The sequence below is a fragment of the Pocillopora verrucosa genome, chromosome 10 (assembly GCF_036669915.1).
Source record: "Pocillopora verrucosa isolate sample1 chromosome 10, ASM3666991v2, whole genome shotgun sequence".
Taxonomy (NCBI): Eukaryota; Metazoa; Cnidaria; class Anthozoa; order Scleractinia; family Pocilloporidae; genus Pocillopora; species Pocillopora verrucosa.
The window spans coordinates 3,975,935-3,997,937 of record NC_089321.1 but is presented as its reverse complement, the minus strand read 5'-3'; the positions used below and the strand labels follow the sequence as shown (position 1 = coordinate 3,997,937).

The following is a 22,003-nucleotide window of genomic DNA, read 5'->3' as shown; positions in this document are numbered from 1 at the left end:
TTGTATCTTAAGCGTTCTTTTTCTTTGCATCGTTTATTACAGAACAAAGGGTTTGAGTTGACTCTGACAAATTTTGATATAGCCACTTATGTGTGGTTACAAGAAGCTATACTGCATTTGTTTCGAAAAACTTTGGCCTGAATTTTCTCAAAATTCGACGACTAAGAGTAGGCACAGAAAGTTTCCTAATATCAATTTCAAGTTTTGCAAAGGAGCATGTTTACCTATCGATTATGTCCAAAAATTGTCAATCTCACGGGGATGTAATGTCCGGTTACCTTACAAAGTGTTCTTTACAAAGAATGATCACAGCGGTACTAATTTTCACGATAATATTTTCAAAATAAATTCGCTTTATGCTCTCAAGAAAACTTTATTCAACTATTTTTCACAGATCCGATGGATTGATCAATTTCCAAGTTTGCCTGAAGAGGCTGTTAAACAGCCTCTTTAGTTCTATCGGTCTGCTCTAAGGTAATCAAAGTAAGGTAATAAAATCGGAGACAGGCGTGGCTTTCTAGTGTATATATCAAAACTTTTAGAAGAAAACGCTTTTTTCATTTGTTCCTATGCTTAGACACATCAACAATATAGGACTTGCATTTTCTCTACGTAATCCACACAATGATTTTCAAAGATTTTTACATTTCATTCCAACTCAAGTTTTTCTAGGAAAAAATTAAATTCAAAACAATGAACAGTGCAATGAAGAAGAGCCTAGAACGTTTTGCACATGACTTGAGTCTGTCAGCTTCTGTGACAGTTAAGCAGTATGTCGGTAAACAGCAAAGCTCTTCACTTATGCACATGTCTTTTATCATAGTAAAAATAGAAAAACAAAACGGTAAAGGTCAAGATAAGGGAAATTCAACTCCGGGTCAATCAACCTGATAAAACGCAGGGACGCTTGGGATCTTACGACACCAAATTGTTTACATTTGTACAAGGCTCGGTTCATCTTTATTTCAGTTTGAAGTTCAAGGTTTTATTTTCTTGCTCTTTAGTTGAAATTACCGCACTCGGATATAGAATTAAACAAGGTTTCAACACGTAGCAGTAAAGATAAAAAGTGGAATGCCGAAGGAATTTGAAATTTATTAAATCAGCTCAAGACATAACGGCACTCTTTGTGAAACCAAAATAGTGAAAATAAACTCCGGTATGTCTTTCTTCTCTACGAGATACCAACAGACATGAAGAATTGAAAGATATGCAGACTAGAAATTATTACGGTACGCATAGCAGATTTTCGCAAACCTCGAAAACTAAGTGCTGCCATGCTCAAATTTTTTATCTTTAGATTGGTTCTGGAGGAAGTTTGAGAATTTCTGGCTCTTCCAATTATTTTCTTTTCTTAGAGAGTTCTAATGTTTCTCACCACGACAAATTTACGTCAACAAGATAGCCACAAAATTAATCTCTTTAATCTTTGAGGTGTGTGCACATATCTCCGACGAGTCCTTCCACCTACGAGTTAAAATCTTCTCACCTGGAAATCTCTTTCGAAAAAATTACAAACAAACCTAGGGAATTTTATGCTATAATTTTTTCCATTTTTTCCCGCACTCAGTTAAGTATGGTTTTTGAAAGTTTCGGTCATTTCCCACCCTTCAGTTTCAAAACAGTCGAATGCAACGAAAACTGAATAAGAAGAGGAAGTTTAAGAACTGAGAGTTTAATCAACAATTCAGTGATCTGGAGAGGGAATTTATAACAGAGCAAAACATTCCTGAGGTTTCTCTTGCATAAAATAGAGCTTAGCTTGGACCTGTCCCCTTACAGTTTACGCTTAAATTTAAATTATCGAGAGCACTTATACAAAACTGCCTCAACTATAACCATCAAAAAAAGATTGTACTATCTAATACTGAATTTTCGTAATGTTTTTAGGTTGTAAGATAATTCAAGTTTAACTTATGAAGTCCACTTAAATATTGCAAAAGTCATTCTAGCTACAGATTACAATTTTAACAACACCAAGCACCAACTTCAAGGGTGTTGTCGTTTTTAAAAAATGAGAAAATTTTGAAATTGCAATCAAATCCGCACACCCTTTAACCGTAGTGTCCCTGACAATAATTTTATACTGACTACCTTTTGGTGTTAAACGTCCACATCTCATGTCAAATTAAAGTTTCCGTCCCTTTTTTTTAGCCTTTCCAATATTCTTCATAATACCACATTTTACGTTGCGGAAAATAACTTGTCAACTTAACAGATCTTTTCGAAAGATCTATTTTTAGAGTTTTATCATAACAAAAAATTAATTGAAATGTTACAGTCAAGGAGCTTTCCGAAGTCCTTCATTCAGCCATGCTACTTCTTTACAGTCAATCAAAAGTTGTTTATCTGTTTAACTTAATGAGTGTCCTAAATAAACTATTTACGCTTTATTTCTGGAGTTTTCGATCCTTCATTTTAAGCCAATTTACATGTTGATCGAGACAGTAATTAATGGGAAGGCTTACCCGCTCTTATTCTTTTTACTCCAGGCAATTTGTAAGATATGAAGTTAATGAAATTTTTTTGTAATTATACTAAAGAACGCGCGTACTCTTAAATTTGTCCGTGGTTTCACAAGATGATTTGTATGATCAACTTTCAACAAGTTCTTTAAATGTCTGGTCCTCGTCAGCAACTTCGGATCCTAATCAGTTTTGTTAAAACAGAAACTAAGATTTGCATGGCAAATGGAGACACTACTTTGCCCCTAAGCGTGAAGCGTCTCTGCTTTATTTATAGTTGTGTCCATTAGGAGCAATTATACTATGGGCGTGCTTATATTTAATCGGGTTATAGCCGACGAGCAAACCTTCAGAAAGGCGACGGTCTGGCTACCGAGTAAAAGTACACTGTCATTGTCCACATTCGAGAAGGTATGAAAATTGTCACCGTAAAGGGAGGGTTAAATTTGTTGACTTTTGCTTTGATCAAATTATGAAGCTAGCCTTGTTGTGACTAAAAGTTGGGCGGTTTTCCGGCTTAAAGTCAATCAAATATTCTCTTCCAATATTGATGTATAACATCCAGGAGGTTGTTTTTGACTATTTATAAAGTAATTAAAGAAAGAAAGAAGGTAACCGAAAACCGCAGAAAAACAAACGAACAATATCAAACAAGCTGAAGAATTTTGATTTAGTCAGTTTCACCTCGTGTTTCCGCTTTCAAGTGTCCAACAACTTGTTGTACCATAGGCTCAAACCAGGAGCCGAAATTTCTGCCTCATAAAGGTAAACAAAAATTCAAAAGATAAACATTATGCAATCCAAAAGGTCGCATGATATCAGCCACGGAAGTGCCTTGAATAAATGTATCGGTTAGATATTTTCCTGAAACAGAATCCTGGATGAGGGCTGACGTGTTTCGTGTTCTTTTTCAAGTTTTCCAAGTTTTCCAAGTTTTTCAAGCTTTTCAAAATTCCCTCCAGTCCCTTGCCCCATGGAGACCCTCTGTTTGAGCAGACTAGGAAGCCAAACCCCCTGGTAGAGCCACGTTTTAAAACGAAATTATGGACCAAAATACCTTAATCTACTCACTTGGAGAGCTTCATCACAGTTCCTTATTTCTAAGTCAAATAAAATATATATATACTTATGTTAGGTTTTTAAAAAAGTGAAGTTGAGCACGTTGGTTCTATGATGCACAGGACGATTTCTAAATTGAAAACTTTCTCTGGTGGGACTTCGAATAAATAAATGGAGGAAAGAGGAAAGTGTGTTCAGCTTGAAACAGGACATCACAGAAAACCGGCCCAACACGAGAAAATTTTTGTCGATTTTGCTTCACCACGTGAAGTGATCTACACATTTTGAGCTGTCAAGTTTCAGCCAGCTGCACGATGAAGCGAAAAATATGTGCATATAATGAGATATCTAACCATAAAAGCTCTTTTTACTCTTTGAAAAAATTGTTTTGTGGACAAAATTGAGGGGAATTTCGCAAGGACAATGAAGTTTCTTTAACTTGAAGCCTACTCTCTTCGAAGTGTCCCGCGGAGCACAAATTATTTCATTAATTATGGGGGATGTGTAATGTGTCACATCAAACAATTCGCTTCCTGTACTGAAGGTGGATCGTATACCAATAATGAATTATCATGGGGTTATTTCAACCACAAGAGCGTGAAAGACTCTCACTCAATTCAGCATGAAAAAAAAAGGACATAAGACAAATCATAGTGGTCTTAATGGGTGATTCCTTGCTCATCCGAGCAAGCTGTTGGATAAGACGTACGTGTGTCTGATGATACCTAGTAGACTTAACTTGTCTCTAGAGACACTGTTATTGTTGCGAAACGAGCAAACAGAATGTGAATGTCGATGGCAAACCCCTCAAAGGGTATTTTATGAAAGGAAGGGCTTTAAAAATACATAAAACCTTACATTCCACATTCCACATCACAGTATGATACACCGAAAATATCCGCAAATAACACAGCGAAAGATGTTTCTGGTTGGTTTTTAATTAGTACCCATGCTGATAAGGTGGCTATTTCATTTAACAATTTATTTGAGGCATTGAGCATAGCCCAGACTCAAATCCACTCTCCATATCGTTGATGGATTTTAGGAAGATCAATTCCCTTAACCCTTTAACTCCCATAAGTGACCAAGACAGAATTTCTCCCTACAATATCAATACAATATCATGCAGACAAGTGATGAGAATGAAGAAAAACATGATCAGTTAGGGGATTATAAGTTGATCCAATACCAAATTCTCCAAACCAACATCACAAGAACAATATGGTTGACAGTAAGGAGAATTGCAAATGAGATCTTGGGAGTTAAAGGGTAAAAAAAAGGAGGAAAATTTGCAAATAGTTAAATTCATTGACCTTCTACGGGACCCCCTGAAATTGCACTCGACCCTTAAATTCCCAGAAGTGATTAACATGAAACTTCTCCCTACAATATCCTCCCACTATCCAGCAAACAGCTTATGAGAATACTCAAACCTATCAGGTAGAAGTTGCCATCTTGATCTAACACCAAATTCTTGTAACTAATTTACAAGGAAATGTGTAGTAACTAGAGGAGAGAATTAACACCATTATCTTGGGAGTTAAAGGATTAACATGAAATAATCAACATTTCTCCTAAAACCTCCGTGACTATCGCTCCCTACCAAGTAGGGAGTACAACTAATCCGAGTAAAGAAAGTGAGGACTCAAAACAGCCCTCGTTTTCGACATGAGGTTCGTTCACTGAGTCGAGGCTCTTTAGCAAACTCCCCAGAGAAGAAAAATCTCGTCGCTCTGCAAAGTTTTTGTTAAACGATAAAAATACAACTATATTTAATCTGAAATATCATAAGGGTTTCCTTATATTGGTGTCGGGGAAAGGAATGGAAATATTACATTACTTTAAATCATTCCTGCAAAAAAAAACTATAAAAAAGGCAGGTTGATTACTTCTTATTCCTTTTGGAAGTCTTACCTTAAAGATAGAGTTTGGTCACATTTTCCTCGTTATGATCATTAAGTTGACATGGAAACAGTTGTTCACTTACAATCGAAAAGCCGGTTTTCTGTAATGTCCTGTTTCAGTTTCGAATCGAAACTGTAACCTGCCAATTACCGGTCCACATACTACAATAATACTGTAAACGCCCTTTTAAGCTTCCCTTTATGTTACATTCTCTTCATTTTTTAAGCTCCCTTTCCCAACACGCTGGCCAAAAACTTCCAGTTCTTGGTAAGACCCCCTCTCCAACAAGCCCTTTCCTCTCCAATTGGCTCCTTCCTTTCCTTACTCCTGAACAAAAACTAAAAAGCAACGTCTCAAAATTGCTTACTAATGGACCAAAATCTGTAGAGGTGGCTGCTAACCCCTGTAATTTTTGGCAATCTCTCATAGAACGCACATATAACGATTAGGGTCATAAACCTAAGAAAAAATGGTCAATGATCTATTTTGACAAAAGAAAGGCATTAAGAGTTGAGCTTGTGATCATTGTGCAATCTACAAATCTTATCAAGACAATGGTTTTAGTTACGCCACAAACACGGCGTTCAAACAAGTACATCTATTTACGACCAGAAGCCTGAGCATGCGTCACTGGGACTTTCAGCTCCGAGCTGACAATCTGTTCTTTTTCATGTGAATATTCCGGGAAAAAGAAAATAATACACAGATGTAGAACGAATAAATGTACTCTATCTGATAAACAAAAAACCAAAATATTTAGAATTACCATGATTACAATTAGGACATTCTTTTTCATAATACTCAAACATAAAAAATGAAAATGAAAACAAAACCAACACTTATAATGCAAAATATGCGAAAACCATTGTTGCGCATTTTGGTTCTTGTCTAGTTTTAATGATAACACCAGCTTGTTTAAATACATATGTCTAGCTATTATGCATATTATTTATACATTAATTAAACACTTTTCCATAGAATAAAGTCGTTGTGTTTCTTTTGGATTGATGTCACTTTTAAACGGTCTTCTTGCCGGGAAAAAACCATACCATCCTCTTGGTTCGATAAGTCTCAAAAGCGACGTGACTTTCTATCATAATTCAGTTTTCAAAGCAGTAACAGTAAATTTGATTCGGGCTAGATCCGAATATTTGAAATTGGTTATATTGTTTCGTTGTCGCTTTGTCTACAGCGAAAAGTCAAAGCTAGCTTTACGAGAGGATTTCGCCACACTCCGAGAGCCATTTAAAATCGGTAGTCGAGGACTATTTTGAATAATTATGGTGCAAAATGTAAGACACCCTTATTTCACCTGAATCGACGCATTTTTGGAACAACTAGACAATGAATTGATAAAGGCGTGGAAGTCTATTGGATTCTTTTATGCACAATTTTGAATCTCTCAGATGAAAAGCAAAACGGTGAAAATGCGAGTGAGAAAGAAAACAATCATTTTAAAGACGAGTTTCCCACTTCGTCTTAATCCTTATTAATTAAGCTTAAAACTAAACGGATTACATAAGATATATATTCTATAAATTTCTCTAACATTTACCTGCCAAGCGGAGCAAAGGCACCTTTCTCGGGGCAATTCAAATCCACTTTCCTCGCCAAGTTAGGCAACCAGATCTTCTTTCTAGGCAGACGTTCAAAGAAACAGTTGAGGCTAAATTTTGACGGAAGCTTTATTACAAGTGCGTGTGACAACATGCCACTAAATCAAGGCTTGAATGACATTCTGCGACGATTTTTGTCCCTAAAATAATGGATAACCAAAAGAAAGTTGAATAAATGGATTGTTCTTCCGTTGGTAGACTTCAAACTGTCAACTTTCTTAAAAACGCAGACAAAGAGACGACAGAAAATGACGTTTCATGGTACACCTGCCTTAGTCGTCCTGTCGTGTTGTATTGTGTTCACAAGACACAAACTGGGGAACAGCAATTTAGGTTTTAAAAATTTAGATTTCATGCAAATTTTGTCAATTTATGAGGACTTTTCAATCGCAATTAACAAAAAGAGGAGTCAAGCGAGCCAAAGCAAGCCCTTGCCTTGACGCCACGATTGACAATAATGTACAATTTTTTCTTTCTTTCCTTCCGGATTTTTTAGTTTTCCACCCACGGCTAGTTTGTTTTGGAAAATAAGTGATAAATAGCTGTAGGGAGCTTCTAGACGCACAAATTCTACATTCTTCGCATCTTGCAGCTGGGAATACTGATTATTCTTTGTGGTTTCTCAGTTTGGATATGTGTTCTTTCTACAGAGATATCCCTCACTGGATTTGTACTCTCCTCTCGATTGACAAAACATCAATCACCGAGTAAAATGAAATCAATTTAAAATATCTTTGCCTTGAGCAGTTATCTCAGCACAAAAGATCGCTTTTCACCGATCATCCGATTCATCATCACATTTCCTGAAACATCCCTAATTTTAGTGTTGTCGTAAAGTAATTGATTTGCTAGGGAAAAGTGGGAGGAGGGGGGGAGGGGTAAAGTATAACTAGTGACCTGCAATGAGCTTAGTTACACTTAAAGCACGGCAGCTTTTGTAGATACAAATAATTCACAAGGAAAACGGCAGAAAGGAAAAAGTCGTGAAATGAATTGCGTTTTTAATGAGAAAGGCACCTGGATGGAGAGATGCGAAACAAAAGGGATCACAGTGACAAATTGTACCATCACAACCCAATGAGAGCTAACAATAAATATACGCGGACAGCTACAAACGTGGGAAACTTCAGTAACCCCCTCCCCACTACCCCGAAAACGTGACTGGTTTAGTATGGACGTGTTGGATCCGGAATGGTTTGCATTTGTTGTACAACCCTCGAGCATAGTGAAGCAAAACCAGTACTTTCCCGGTTTAATTGTCTTCTCAACTGAAAATTGATCAAGACGTGCTTGTTTTGAAGGTTAGGGCCTAAGATTTTCATCTCCGGTTTATCGCGCACAGTATTTTCCTCCGTGCTCTGCTCGTTAACCAGACGCAAAATCGTGGTATGTAACTTCTGAGAATCATCTGCGTTGAACTTCACCGTTCCAACTATCTTCGTTCTGTTACTTAAAATTTCGTCCACGCCAACAAAGGACTTTTTCAAGATTCCATTCTCTTGAGGGACCATTTTCAACTAGGCTGAAAATGACACTCAAAATTTAATTTCAATTTTCAGCCCTGATTGCCAAACATTTCTTGCACTATAAGCTGTGATAATTGGTGATGAATCAAACAATATCCGTTCATCTATAATTTTCTGTATCAATATTGTTAAGGAGAAATTCCTTTTTGGTCACTCACTCCTGGCAGTGAAAGGATCATCTTAGCGTAGCTCCTTTTTCTGCATAAATATACAAAAACAACCCAAAATTCCTCAAATCGCTCTGACGAAGGGCTAACGCTCGAAATGTCAGCTTTTAAACTCTTTACGGTGGCCATTATACGTTATCAACTCAGTTGATAATATTAAATTATCCTGTTACATTCTCCCACCGACGCAGCACCACAGTTTCTTTAGAAAATTACCCCCTTAAGATAAACACTGCTGTGACCAGTAGCACTTTTTCACTGAACCAAAAACGAGAAAAAAGGGGTTATTCTCCCCCTATAGGTAGTTGTTTTTTTATTAGGTACGTAAACCGCTTTTTTAGGGAGTGTCGTAATACCCAAACCATAGTAATCACAGTAACCAATCAGAACAAAGATAATATTACAAAAAGCCCAAGGGAGCTCAAGGCGAAAAAGCTTGCAAAAACCTGAGTGACTGAGTCTCTCAGGTTTTAGTTTTACATTTGATTGGTCGAGGGGGAAGGGTGAGTTTCTTTTCCCTTTAAAAAAAATTACAAAGATTAGCAAAGCAAAACGAAAGCAGTCCTATAATATTTTCGACACTCATTTGAAGATTTCTCTATCTAATTACAGTAGCTCTTTATTTCTAAAGTACTACTTCTGCACAGGGCGTGTTGCTCAAGGGTATATCTTGAAGGCAGAGGGGGCGGTGATACGGGTTAAACGATGGTGTCGGACACTGTCCATCAAGTTCGTGCCCACGCCCTTTTTGACCTATGCTTTACTTGTCGTTAGCTTCCCTGAAATATTTCTAAACTGTTGTCTCCCAAAGAAGTCTTTTAAACGTGAAATAAAGCCCCTAAAAGAGCTTGCATCTTCTCACGCGTAAGGATCAACCAAGCTCTAAAGTTCTAGATCCTTGCAGTCCAGTTTTGAAAATATTGACTTGTGCGCGCCTGTCATAACTTAACTTTGCGTTTTTTCTTTTTCTTTCGTTCGGCTTCCTCGGCTAGTCTCTTTTGCAGTGCTTCGCGTCTTTCTAGTTCCATATCCTGAAAAGAAATATAAAACTAGAAAAATTGGTACAATTTCTGACAACACTCAGCCTCATTGTTCCTCGCGGGGGGGGGGGGGCGGGCGGGCTCCTCACCATACAATAGGAGAAGAAAATTTAAAAAGTGTTACACCATTTCTCAAGAAAAATTAAACGGAGTGTAATTTCATACAGGTTTGTTAATAACAGTAAGTCTAACACTTCCGCTGACCCATGACTTGGAGCTTATCCAACAAGTAAGCTCCTTGTTAGGAACCCACAATCCCACTCAAGGGGAGCGGTTAAATGGTCAAACTGCTTCATGCTTTGACAACTAAAAGAAACTTTGTCCGTCAATTCGACCAGCTTAATTCACAAACAAACCTTATGATATTCTGTTCATATTTTTACCTTAGAAGGCGAATCTGAGGGCAATGACATCCCAGACGACTTTGCTGGTGATGTGACGGGTGTTTTCCTGGGAGATACCCTGGGGGATGTGGTTAAAGGTTCATCTTCCTTTCCAAAGAGGGAAGGAGGGGGTATATCAGTCCATGAGGGGGCACTAGGACCCCCTATAACCACTGATCCGTAGATATCATCTGCCTCTTCAACATCTTCATCTGGCTCTGTTACAGTAAATGGAGAAAGGCAACAAGTGGAAACATTTATTAGTACCACTGTATCCAGTTTAAAGCCCACTAGCACTACTTCTGAATTTTTTTTGTGATTTTTGCCAAGGTAAACCTGCAATCAGAAGCTGAGAAATGAGAGAGGACCTAAAAAGTGCTAAATTTATGTAAACTTTATCCCAAAATTTTAGAACCTGATAGACTCCATTTATTTGAATTTCACCACTGATCAAATAGTCCCAAGATTAGCCACAATTACCCAGAAAAGACCTAAAACTGAGGGGACGGGGCTGGGGGAAATTCAGTGCTGTGATGGAAAGGTAAAACATTTTCTGGTTAAACAACTTGCATCAGAGTTGATTTTGTAGGAATGTATTGTATCAAGTAGTGTATTCCTTGAAGACCAACTTTTAATTTGACCCATAAGGGTGACCAGCATCTAATTTCTCCTTACAATATCACCCCTGAATGGTATATTAACGTCATGAGACAAAAGGAAATGATGACAAGCTATAGAAGCTCTTGACTGTAAAAAAAGTTCTCATTGTTACCACCCTAGGAAATGTGTGGAGAATATGCACATTGATGTTAGGGTGTAAAGGGTAAAAAGAACACTGTCATGATGATGTATCCAACAGCAGTAACTGTAATTAACAATTAGTTCATAAGTCAGCATGCGTTCATCAAGATATGAAGCACGCAAGAAGTTTGGAGAGCACGAATTATGTGTCAGAGTTGCTTGAGGTGTAGCTGAGAGCAACTCTAGCTTCTTGAGTGCTCTCCAAACTTGCTAAGTGCTTCATATCTTGATGAATGCACAGCTGACGTATGAACCAATTATTTTATAACATTTTCAACCTGACGGAAATTTTTTTTTCTCAAGGGATTTGTTTGCTGATGTCATGAACATGCACAATAGGAATGTGAAGCACACTCACACAATTGAATTTGATTAGACAAATTTACTAGCTATGTTATAAGATAATTTGTCACCTGGTAGATCTTTTTCTGCTAGCCATGCTGTTTTTATCATAACCTGTTTATACAGTTCAGATGAGTCATCATCAAGTCCTTGTATAACTGCATCTTGTACAGCATCCTCAAAACCCTAATAAATCAGGCCATGAAAACAAAATGAAAAAATACACATGAAGCTGACAGTTGACCCTTTAACTCCAAAAAGTAATTAACATGTAAATTCTCCCTATAATATTTACACATTATCCCCCACACATTAGGTAGTAAGAATACTCAAATTCATCATGTAGAAGTTGTTTTCTTTCTCCAACACCAAATTCTTGTAACTAATTTACAAAAAAATGTGAAGCAGCTAGAGGGGAGAATGAACAATCAGATCTTGTGAGTTACAGGGTTAAGTTTGAAATCAGATGGCTGTTATGAAGACCATCAAAAAGATCTCCTTTTTTCCTAGGAAAAAAATGTCTCTGAGTGAATTATGCATTTTTGTGGTGCCTTATAATAAAACAGCTCTAAAATCATGATGTCAGAGACTATGTTGATTTAGTCACAAAAGGATGACCATCTTGGATTTCTGTCAAAAATAAAACAAGCAGAAAATGAGAGAAATAAGGAATGTTACGCGGCAGTGTGATTAAGGTAAACAAATCTTAACAACTAACAACAAAGGAAATGTGACCAAAAAATGCTTAACTATTAATAATTACTTTTTTTTTACACAACAACGCAGCCTTGAGGTAAATCCAAGCATTCTGATTATACTTACAAGGTCGGGATTAAGCAAGATTTTGACCATTCCCATGGAAACAGTTATTAGGTGTGTATTTTTGTTTTGAAATCCCAGAATATTCAAAATGAACAAGTTTGGTCCAAGTGCTGTATAATAAACTGCTTACTAACCTTGTTTGCTCAAGCCATACTGGGGAATATTGGCCCTTGTTCCATACTGTCATATTCTAAGGCCAATATTTCCCAGTATGGCCCATGTGCTCAGTTGATAAGAAGTTCATACACTTTCTTGGACTAAAATTGTTTCACATGACACATGCAACCCACATAGGAAAATAACAACCGTGTCTGCTTCAGTTAGCAAGTTATTAATTAAGGTCAAGAGCAATATCAATTTCAGTAATGCAAGCTATTCATACCTGTGAGAGAATCATTTTACTTTTGAATGTATCTTCATTAAACTCCGACGTTGCAAGGCTTTCTAAAGTTGTAAGAGAGAACAGTTGAAACTGGACTGAATATCACATATTAATTTAATGATGCAAACATTTTCATTTGTGAATATTGCATTTCTAGTTTTCTGATTGGTTCACTCAACTCCAGGGCTAGTTATCACCTCATATTCTGAGTCACCTTACATAGAAATACATTGTACCAACTGCTGCGGGGCTGAAGAAATTTCCAAACATCCAAATGTCCAGTATTCAATAGAATTTGGTAATAAAAACAATTATTCCAATTGCACTTGTCAGAGACAAAATTGATTAAGGCCAACTTGGGGCTATGCACTGTGTTGACTATTTACCATCTCATAACCAACATGCACTCATGAAATAATTGCTAAGTAACCTGTAGGATTTTAAATAGCCTTGTTCCAGACAATGTTTGTCAGCTGCATTAAACAATATGCATGCATTTGTCAAGGCTTGAGGTCCGACCCTTTCTCTCTCTAGGATCTAAACATCAATTCTCTGCACAGTCAAAAACTCCCTGTTAGTGACCCCTGGCAGTGAAAAGCTGTGACAAGGAGTGAATAACAGCATTAATGCACACAGTTGCCTTCTAACTCCAAAAGAAATATCAACAGTTCAGAAGAAAGTGTGTTATTTCACAACTGTACCCCTTACTTCTTGACAAGCATGCTCCCGAGTCCTTATAATCCATAATCTCCTGATCCTTTCTCCTCAGAAGCTTACAGAGCTCAGCCTGCCGTCTGTTTAACTCAGCAATCATGGCAAGCATTGGCTGCACTAGCTGTGATCCAACCTTAAAACAACATAAATAACACACTTTGGTGTATATTATTGCTGAACATTTTTATGAGTTGTGCCGCAGTTTGACAAGCCTGTAAGGTGAGTCAAAATACAAACAATGAGCAGACTGAAATACTCATCAATACTTCACACCAAAATGTCTAATAAGTTATTTATTATCCAACCGCTTATTTTTATCTTAAGTCTTTCTGTTCATTTCTCATAAGGCGGGAAAAGCAAAGCAGATAGAGAAGCATAGGGCACACAGCCAACTGGTTAAACAGGTTTTTTTTTTTACAGTACAAAATAATAAATCTACATATTTTGATGCAACCCTATCACTCTCGGGAGTAATAAGTACATGTGCACAAATTTTAATCACAGTTAAAAAGACAGGTTATATCCCAGAGTAGCCCATAACGGCAATTGCTTAACCTTTGTTTTCTAGTACCTGCATAGTATGTTTTTTCTCAGGGGATGCACAGTGAAAAATAAGGGCAAGGAAGCCACCAAAGTGAGCAGTGAAGGTGCAGATGGTTTTTATAACTATTTTCTGTCCAAAACCTTTCACAACTGCCCTGCTTGTTTTTATGAAAGGGTTGCTTGATGCTACACTGTCATTTGATCTTGTGAGATTAGGGTTAACAGTGGGGCTTTAAATCCATTTGCAAAAGAAGCTAAATAGTATGTTCCAACACAGACCTCAAACACAACAACACCAGGTATCAATAATTTCCTTTTCATTTCTCTATTTTCTTACCATGTGTTTTCCTCCTTCTGAACAGTGGAATTCCCAGACAAATGGTACACCCCCCTGTAACTTTGCCTTCATTTTTAAAACCAGTTCATCCTCAGACGAGGAATTCTCCTTTAAAAAAAAAACATACAATTAAATATTCTACTTGTGGCAGATAAACAATGTAAAAAAACACTATAAATAATACTTATGAGAGAGAAAATACCATCTAGAAGAGGAACATTCCCCATATGGTTCTCTGTCTGTTTATGTTAGTTCTCACTGATATATCACACACTTGTTTCTTTCTGAAGGAAGGAAACCCCAGAAGCTAAAATGAGAGCTTATAGCAAACTCAACCCACTTGTAACAGCAGGACCGAAAATCAAATCTACCATGGTGAACCTACAGGTAATAAAAGGTGTTTAGTGATTTCATCACTGGGATATCCCTGATCCCTTGTACATGTGTGGAAATGGACAGGACTTCAGATCAGGTTACATTTTGTAACAATGACTGTGTTGCAAGGCTTCTAGCTCCCTCAATCCAGTTCCAAATGGTTACTTAGCAATGAGCTCTAAGAATAATCCCACAAAATCCTGTCTACTACCTTGTCACATGTGGGGGTTTACAACAAAAAATTTTGGAACTGTTTTAGGTGACCTCAAAATTTATTATCTTTCTTTTTCTATAACTGAGTGAAATATTTCAGGCAATCACAGTTTTTAGCATTTGATAGTACAGGGCACACATGTAATGGAGGGGGGAGCCTCTTTCATTGAGACATTATTGTAATAGCTTTATTTGCTCACCTGATTGATTATAAACAATGGTTCTTCCTTTTGATTAGGTTCCACAACACTTTTCTGCACAAATTTCAGCAAATATGTGAGTTTTGCTTCAACATTTGGGTTGAGTTTCTGCAAAAAATTTACACATAAGCACTTGGGTGCATTTGGGACCTTATAATGCTTTCTGTGTTCAGGGGCCAGAGCCAAACTCTCAATGCAGATGAGACAGGTTAGACAGGTGCTGAAAGCATATTTCATCTTGCGAGGGCATAACAAATTTAAAATTTGTGCTAAAGTTAGCTGGATCACCCAACTGAGAGACATTAACATTGTTTATTGGCTTCCTCTTATATGCTACCTCTGCCTTTACAATGACTCTAATAAAAAATATAACAAAATTCTTGAACATGATTGGCTATCACCAGCCTGATTTGAGCACTAATAGGATATTGTACTGGTCATGCTTGTAATTGGACAGTGTAATAGGACAGTTAAAGGGACAGTTAACACCTCATGTCAACTTAAGTGGACAGAATGCATTATATGCGTGCACTGTTGTCTCGCATTTCACTGAGTTAACTGTTTTTTTTTTATTAAAACTTATGACCAATGTCTAGTCTCTTTCACAAATGTTGTCATAGTTTTGATTGATTGGTAGCAGGACTTCATGTTGTCCAATTCTGTCTGCAATCATATGTGTGATTAACAAATTGGACTCATGCTTGACTTTCATCTGATTTTGTTAATCACTCATATGATTACAGACTAAATTGGACTCCACTCAGTCCTATTACCATAAATTACAAATGTAGCCAATCTTGACTAGTCTGTTCAAAATTATATATGGCAAAGCCCACAGCTTTTCAACAATAAAATATTTGCTCTTACAGTTGACCTTCATGATGTCTGTGCATAATATTTGTCCAAACAGTCCAGAGAAGAAAGACGATCTGAAATACATCAAGGACCTTTGAACCCAAAGCACTAACATTGATTGGCAAGAAATACATGGAATAAATTTTAATTGAGAGATTACTCTTCTATTTGTTTGAGTGGTTACAATTTAAGTGAGTGTCCAATACAAGTGAAAGACAATACAAACAGGCTGTTGGTCCTAAGTCAAGGAAGACCACAACTGCTTAATGGAGGTGACCACTTGGCCCTTTAAATCCCATGATCTGATTATTGATTCTTTCTTCAAGCTTCTATACAATTTCTTGTCAATAAGCTATGAGAATTTGGTGTTAGATCAAGATAACAACTTCAACCTGATAAGTTTGAGTATTCTCACAGAACTTGAAGAATTAAACAAGCCCAGATGCAGATTTTTCTAACAACTTTAAGGAAACAAGAGAACCTATACAATCCAAAATAGCATCTATCAATGAAGGAGTGCTAAGTGCTCCCCAGCAGATCTACAAATCCTGTGTCTAACATTTTGTTTAAGCTGGCTAAGAATACTTAGAAATTGCACGAGTTTGACTTCCAGTCATGATTCTCAATAACTAAACCAAAGGCAGTCATTAAGTTTTTCTAAAAATTTAAGGAATCAAGAGAACCTATACAATCCAGACTATTATACAGCATTAAGAAACAACTAAGTGATAGAAGGAGATACATGGAAAGAAACAGAGAAGCGATGGGTTGATACCAGAACACCCACTACTATAATAGTGCCACAGTCACATGGTTTTGAAATTCCTTGACTTTTGGGAATATTGTACAAGTATGATTACAAAGATGTTGAGGTTAAGGAAATTTTGAGAGAGAGTTCTGCATTGCAGATCTCTGAGGCCTCACAGTATCTCTTTCTAAAGGCTTAAACCTTCCACTCCCACAAGTGACCAAGACAGAATTTCTCCTTACAATATCAATACAATATCAAGCAGGTAGGTGATGAGAATAGAGAAGAATATAAATTATGGGATTATTATCATTTGAATGCCTTTGATGGTGACAATTTTCGTTCTATTAAATTAATTTGTCCTAAGTGTCGCTGTGCAAATACTTCTTCTGTCTGTACTTGTTTAGTTAAGTTAAGTTAAGTTGTTAATTTGTATACTTTAGAATGTTCTGTGTGATTTAGATTATTTGAATTGTAGTTTAGTCGGATCAGGGAAGGGATCTTTTTTCAGGATATTTCTTTCTGGGATATTTTTTACGGGGCTGGGTGTGGGTGTATTAACCAAGAAGGGGACTTATGTCCTATTGTTATGCACCTGTACTTGTACTTGTACGAATCCATTAAATAAATAAATAAATAATAAATAAATAAATAAATTAGTTGATCCAATACCAAATTCTCTGAACTAACATCATAAGAATTGTATGGCAGATAGTAAGGAGAATTACTGATTGAATCTCGGGAGTGAAAGGCTTAACCCTTTAACCCTTGAGAGTGACTAGCATCTAATTTCTCCTTACAATATCACCCCCAAAATCACACAGAAAGGTCACAAGAAAAAAAGGAAATGATCACCAACGATAGAAGCTCTCGATTGTTCAACAAATTCTCCTTGTCAGCCCCTTAGGAAATGTATTGAGAACAGCAGGGATTACGCTATGCAACAGATGAATCACTGTCCAGCTGATAAGTGTCAACAAAATATACCAGGCTATCAACCAGATAGCAATTTATCCAGTGGATAGCGTTATCTGCCCTTCAATCGACCAGGGCCAGGATTGAGATGTTCAGGTTGGAGATGTAACCAGGTCAATGTGTTGTGTTCTTGAGCCCGACACTTTACTCTCCCAGTGCATCTCTCCAGCCAGGAGTATAAATGGGCACCAGCATACTATTGGGGAAAAGTTGATGAAATACCTAGGGGTAGCTAGTGATGAGCTGGCATCATAGCCAGGGGAGTAGCTTTACTCCTTGTTGATACCTGCTTCAGAAACTGGAGTAGCCTCTCGCTGGATGGGCCACCTGGCTGAAGTATAGGCCTTATCTTTTACTGTCATGCTATGGAAACCGGGATAAGCTAAGGCATTCTGGACCACCAACTAACATCGGCTGGTGAACGAATGACGGTAGTGTCCTACAGTATCATTGCCTTAATAAGTCTATTTTTTTTTTTTTAAACATTACCTTGAGGTACCCGAATATTTTCCCTTATATCAAAAACTTACGGTATCCAGCTTTCGAAATTATCTCTAGGAAGGCTACATTTAATATCAAAGGATAAATGCAAAGTCACATGCAAGTACTACACCTTTGCTCGAGCTTCAAACTCATCATGCTCAACTTTTTCGTACCAGAAAGTGCTGAAATCCCACAAGCAAAATTCATAAGAGCAGTCCGCGTCAACAAACATGGACTTCAATAAAAATGATTTTCCAGAAATGGAAAAATGTTTCCATGGTTGGGAGTTAAGATTCGGTTTCCAGCGTCGTCTCCACGAAGTTTCTCTTTTAATTGTGGCCGCCATGTTGTTTTGAGGGATAATTTTGTCATGTATGTCTACAGATTTTGTCCCTAAGGTTTCTTGGATTCGTTCTCAGTCTCTCTGCGGTTCCTTTGAGACCAAGGACATAGTGGAGTGCGTATCAACCGCACCTATCGTAATTGAGCTGAGACCGTGCGGAACGATACTGTGCAAAACGTTTCAAGGGGATCCCAAGATTCTGTTCAAAACAATTTCCTGAGTATCTGCTATGATCGGACGTTGGTGTCTCATTTCGTCCACTCTTCGAAAAGTTTTAGGTGGTTAAATATTTTTTACTTCTCAGTTAGCGGGCTCAGATTATGGCCAGCTTCTAGTTTCCTTTTATAATAATATTTCGAGACCAAGAAAGAAATTGAAAATATCTTTATGAAAGCATGAAGGTAAAAAGCTTTTTGGTAAAGAATTTTTACAGGTAACAGATTTGAGCTTTCTCTACACGTTTTACAAAGGGATTACGGTCAGCATTTTGGCGGAAACATTAATGGCAGTCGATAACCGGCTTAATGGAATCCAAAACAAAGGAAATGTTCTCTTTCTTTACGAACATCTGTTTTCAACCGATTAAACAACCTGATTATTTGGTCAGATGATAAAATCTGCTCACACGATGGGAATTTAAAATTCAGCTCCTACACATTTACAAAACACTGCATTTAACATGCCGCCTGAACAGCTTGTAACTCAGACGAACAGGAAATATTAAGTGAATTACCACGTGGCACCACGTGGCGATCACTTGCTCACGTGGTTACCCAGTCACGAGAGTGTTGTTTAAGTGATTTACTGTTTAAGAGGTCATCATAACGAGGGAACTAGAGAAGACAACTAATGAAGCATGTTTACTGATCATGAAATAGAGAAGTGTACTCATTTCAAGCCAGACTGGTGCTTTGGGATGAAAGATGGCAGAAGTTTCTCTTCTGCGATGACTCGTTCGTTTTCAACTTCTTTTCAGTTTGAAATGTCAAGTTAATTCTTTCAACTGATAAACCATGTTCCAGGTTTTTTTTTCATGTAAAACTTTTTGTAGTTGTGAAGGGTAATTGTTGCAAGAGACTGTTTATGGTTTAGTTAGCTCCCATAAAAAACATACACCGTGTAGCGTGAAAAAATCAGTCCTTTTTTTATCATCACAGATTTAACACTGTAGCTAAGCTCTTAAAAGCAAGCAGTTCAGATTGAACAGGAATTTCGACGTGGTTTTTGAGATTCCCTTGGACTAACACGATACCTCTAAGAGGAATAGCTTTCACGTTGAAAATCCAGTTTAGACCATCGTAATAATGTAAGCTATTGTATATGAAGTATAAAGATGAAAAGGCTGGACTCATATACCATTCTTGCTAAAATTCAATAGAACAGAACTGAACCTTCCATACCTTGATACCAGAGGTTCAGTTCTTGGCCCTAAAATTCTGTTTATCAGTATTATCAAACCTTCTTAACTGCGAAATATAGTTCTAAATTAACATCACAGGTGCAATGTTTCATGAATTCAATATTTCAGGGTGACTCGATTGAAATTTTTTAAAATAGTCAAGGCAGATAGGCCAAGCCCCAAAGTATCGCATCAGAGTTTCTCTGGCCTGCGTAAACGTAACTTCTACGACCACAAAGGACAAAAAATTAGTGACATTTTACTTCTGAATAATAGATATTTCGTGTGTAAAGCGTCGCCGTACATGCTGTGGGCAGATCAACTCACACCACATGCATGCTATGCTAGCTACAGTTTATAGTCTGTCCACCCACCAAATAACTTTTCGTCACTGCACGAGACACTCTCTCACTTTATCGCATTCATTAAATTTGACCCTGCAGGTTGAACTAGAGAGATTGACGAAGATGGAGTGACGCCGTTTCACAGAATCACAATCAAATAAGGAACAAAATCAGCACTCTCTTTGTAATTAAGGGAAATGATGAATTCGTAGTTTAGTTCGAGTTTGACGCACAACATGTAAACGATAGAAAAAGCAGGAGTAGAGGAAAGGAAACTGACTTAAGATAAAAAAAAAAGGATATCGATCGAGACAAGTTTTATATTCACCTTTATTGCAAATAAACCTTTGAGAACAGATTACAGTCCTCTGTTTATCTAGTTTTTTTTTTCTTTTAATGCTGTGGGAGCAGATCTACTTTCTTTTAAATCAGAGAGAAATTAAATTAATTACTGTTTTTAACCATGATTTTCTATGTCAAAAAGGGTAACATTGAACTTCCATTTGACTGCGTTGGCGGGTAACGGGAAATTATTCCATGAGGCGTTCAGCTTGCTCGAGAGTTCAACGACTTTTAAGCGTGAATTAACTTTGCTGGCCTCTAAGCTAAAGGTTATTTCTCGGAAGACTTTCATTTTAAAACTAAACAATTATAAAAATTAACTGAGTCAATTTTCAAGATGGACTAAAAATGCTGTAACTTTTCTGTGACATAATGGCATTTAAGGAGGGAAATAAAACTCTTATGAGGCTAAGATGGTGTAAAAAATATCAGTAAATTTGCTCTGAATTCTAAGCCAAATCTCTTAATCTCTATTTGTTTTGGTAGCTAATCGTTTTAAACGGCGCCGACATAAGCGGAGAACTGAGTGCGTCGACATTCGAGATACGAAATCAGTAAAAGAACAGCGATGTCACTAAATGTTATTTTAGTTTTATAGAGCGTTTTAGTATTAGAAAGGGTCGTTGTTGACTTTGGAAAACCCTGAAATACACCACTTCATAGCTTTGTACACTCGACAAAGTGCACTCCTGCACAAATTGTGTCCAGTTCTATCTAGTTTTTAAATCAATATTCGAAGTTAAACGACAGTGAAAAATACGATGAGCATAAGCCGTATTAAGTGGTATCAAGGAATATTTTCAGATGAGATCCGCTTGCAACTTAATTGTTATCAAGAACTGCCTCTTCTCTATCAAATTTCATGTTAGAGGCCTTAAAAGCAACAAAAACCTTAAGACTTCCTGCTTTAAGACAGAGGAGAGAGTGATGAATACCCCACACCAGTGATCTTTTAGCCAAACTCCCACGCTGAAGCGGCATCTTTTAGATCATTTCAGGAGTAAAGCGGATTTGTGAGATCCATTGTTTGACAAAAACAAATTGGCCTCGTGTTTCATGTCCTAAGCATATGCTCGCGTTGCCACGGACACAATGTTTTCTTCGTTCCAATCTCTCTCTAAAATCATGTGATTGAAGCTCCCTTACATGCATGTGGACTAACGGGCCATCATTTTTTCGCTTGAGGTTTCTCGTTTGACGGCATCTTTACAAGTTGATCTCTAATTGAAAGTTTAAGATAAATCAGCTATCTGAAAAGGTTCATTTGGTTTTTTTTACGATAAAAATCGCCATAAGCTGCAAAACGGCATCATCTGCAAAACGGCATCATCAGTTAATTACATCGTCAGGAACAAACTGTTTTCAATCCTCTTATGCAATTCACATTTTTTTAACTGGCGGCGCTAAAAATTAAAAAAAAACCGCTTAGCAACACAAACAGTCTCAAAAACAGACGGAGTAGGCGAACCAAAACGAACGTTAAAAATGAGCACGCTTTGACAGAAACACAACCAGTGTTATGTTCTTTCTTTTTTTTCTTTATCTATCAGGAATCAAAGGGCTTAAGAACGACTAATGTCTGAGATAAAATGCTCAGAGAAACATTATCTAACTTGTACACAAG

General features: G+C 37.2%; 2 protein-coding genes across 2 annotated transcripts in view; both read right to left on the bottom strand.

Annotated features, from left to right (window-relative positions):
* Positions 1-7,116, bottom strand: part of LOC131788406 (reversion-inducing cysteine-rich protein with Kazal motifs) — a 29,635-nt gene extending 22,519 nt beyond the window's left edge. Inside the window, exon 1 of the mRNA XM_059105490.2 lies at positions 6,985-7,116. The gene's annotated coding sequence lies outside the window, so the exon portion shown is untranslated. The remainder of the gene's footprint in view (positions 1-6,984) is intronic.
* Positions 7,117-8,534: 1,418 nt separating this feature from the next.
* On the bottom strand, positions 8,535-18,297 carry LOC131788410 (non-homologous end-joining factor 1). Its single transcript, XM_059105493.2, has 8 exons — positions 18,082-18,297; positions 14,891-14,998; positions 14,103-14,210; positions 13,217-13,355; positions 12,509-12,570; positions 11,376-11,490; positions 10,162-10,379; positions 8,535-9,769 (listed from the first exon to the last, which is right to left on the bottom strand). Exons 1-8 carry the CDS (start codon positions 18,295-18,297, stop codon positions 9,677-9,679), a joined length of 1,059 nt encoding a protein of 352 aa, XP_058961476.1. The 3' UTR covers positions 8,535-9,676.
* Positions 18,298-22,003: the final 3,706 nt, after the last annotated feature.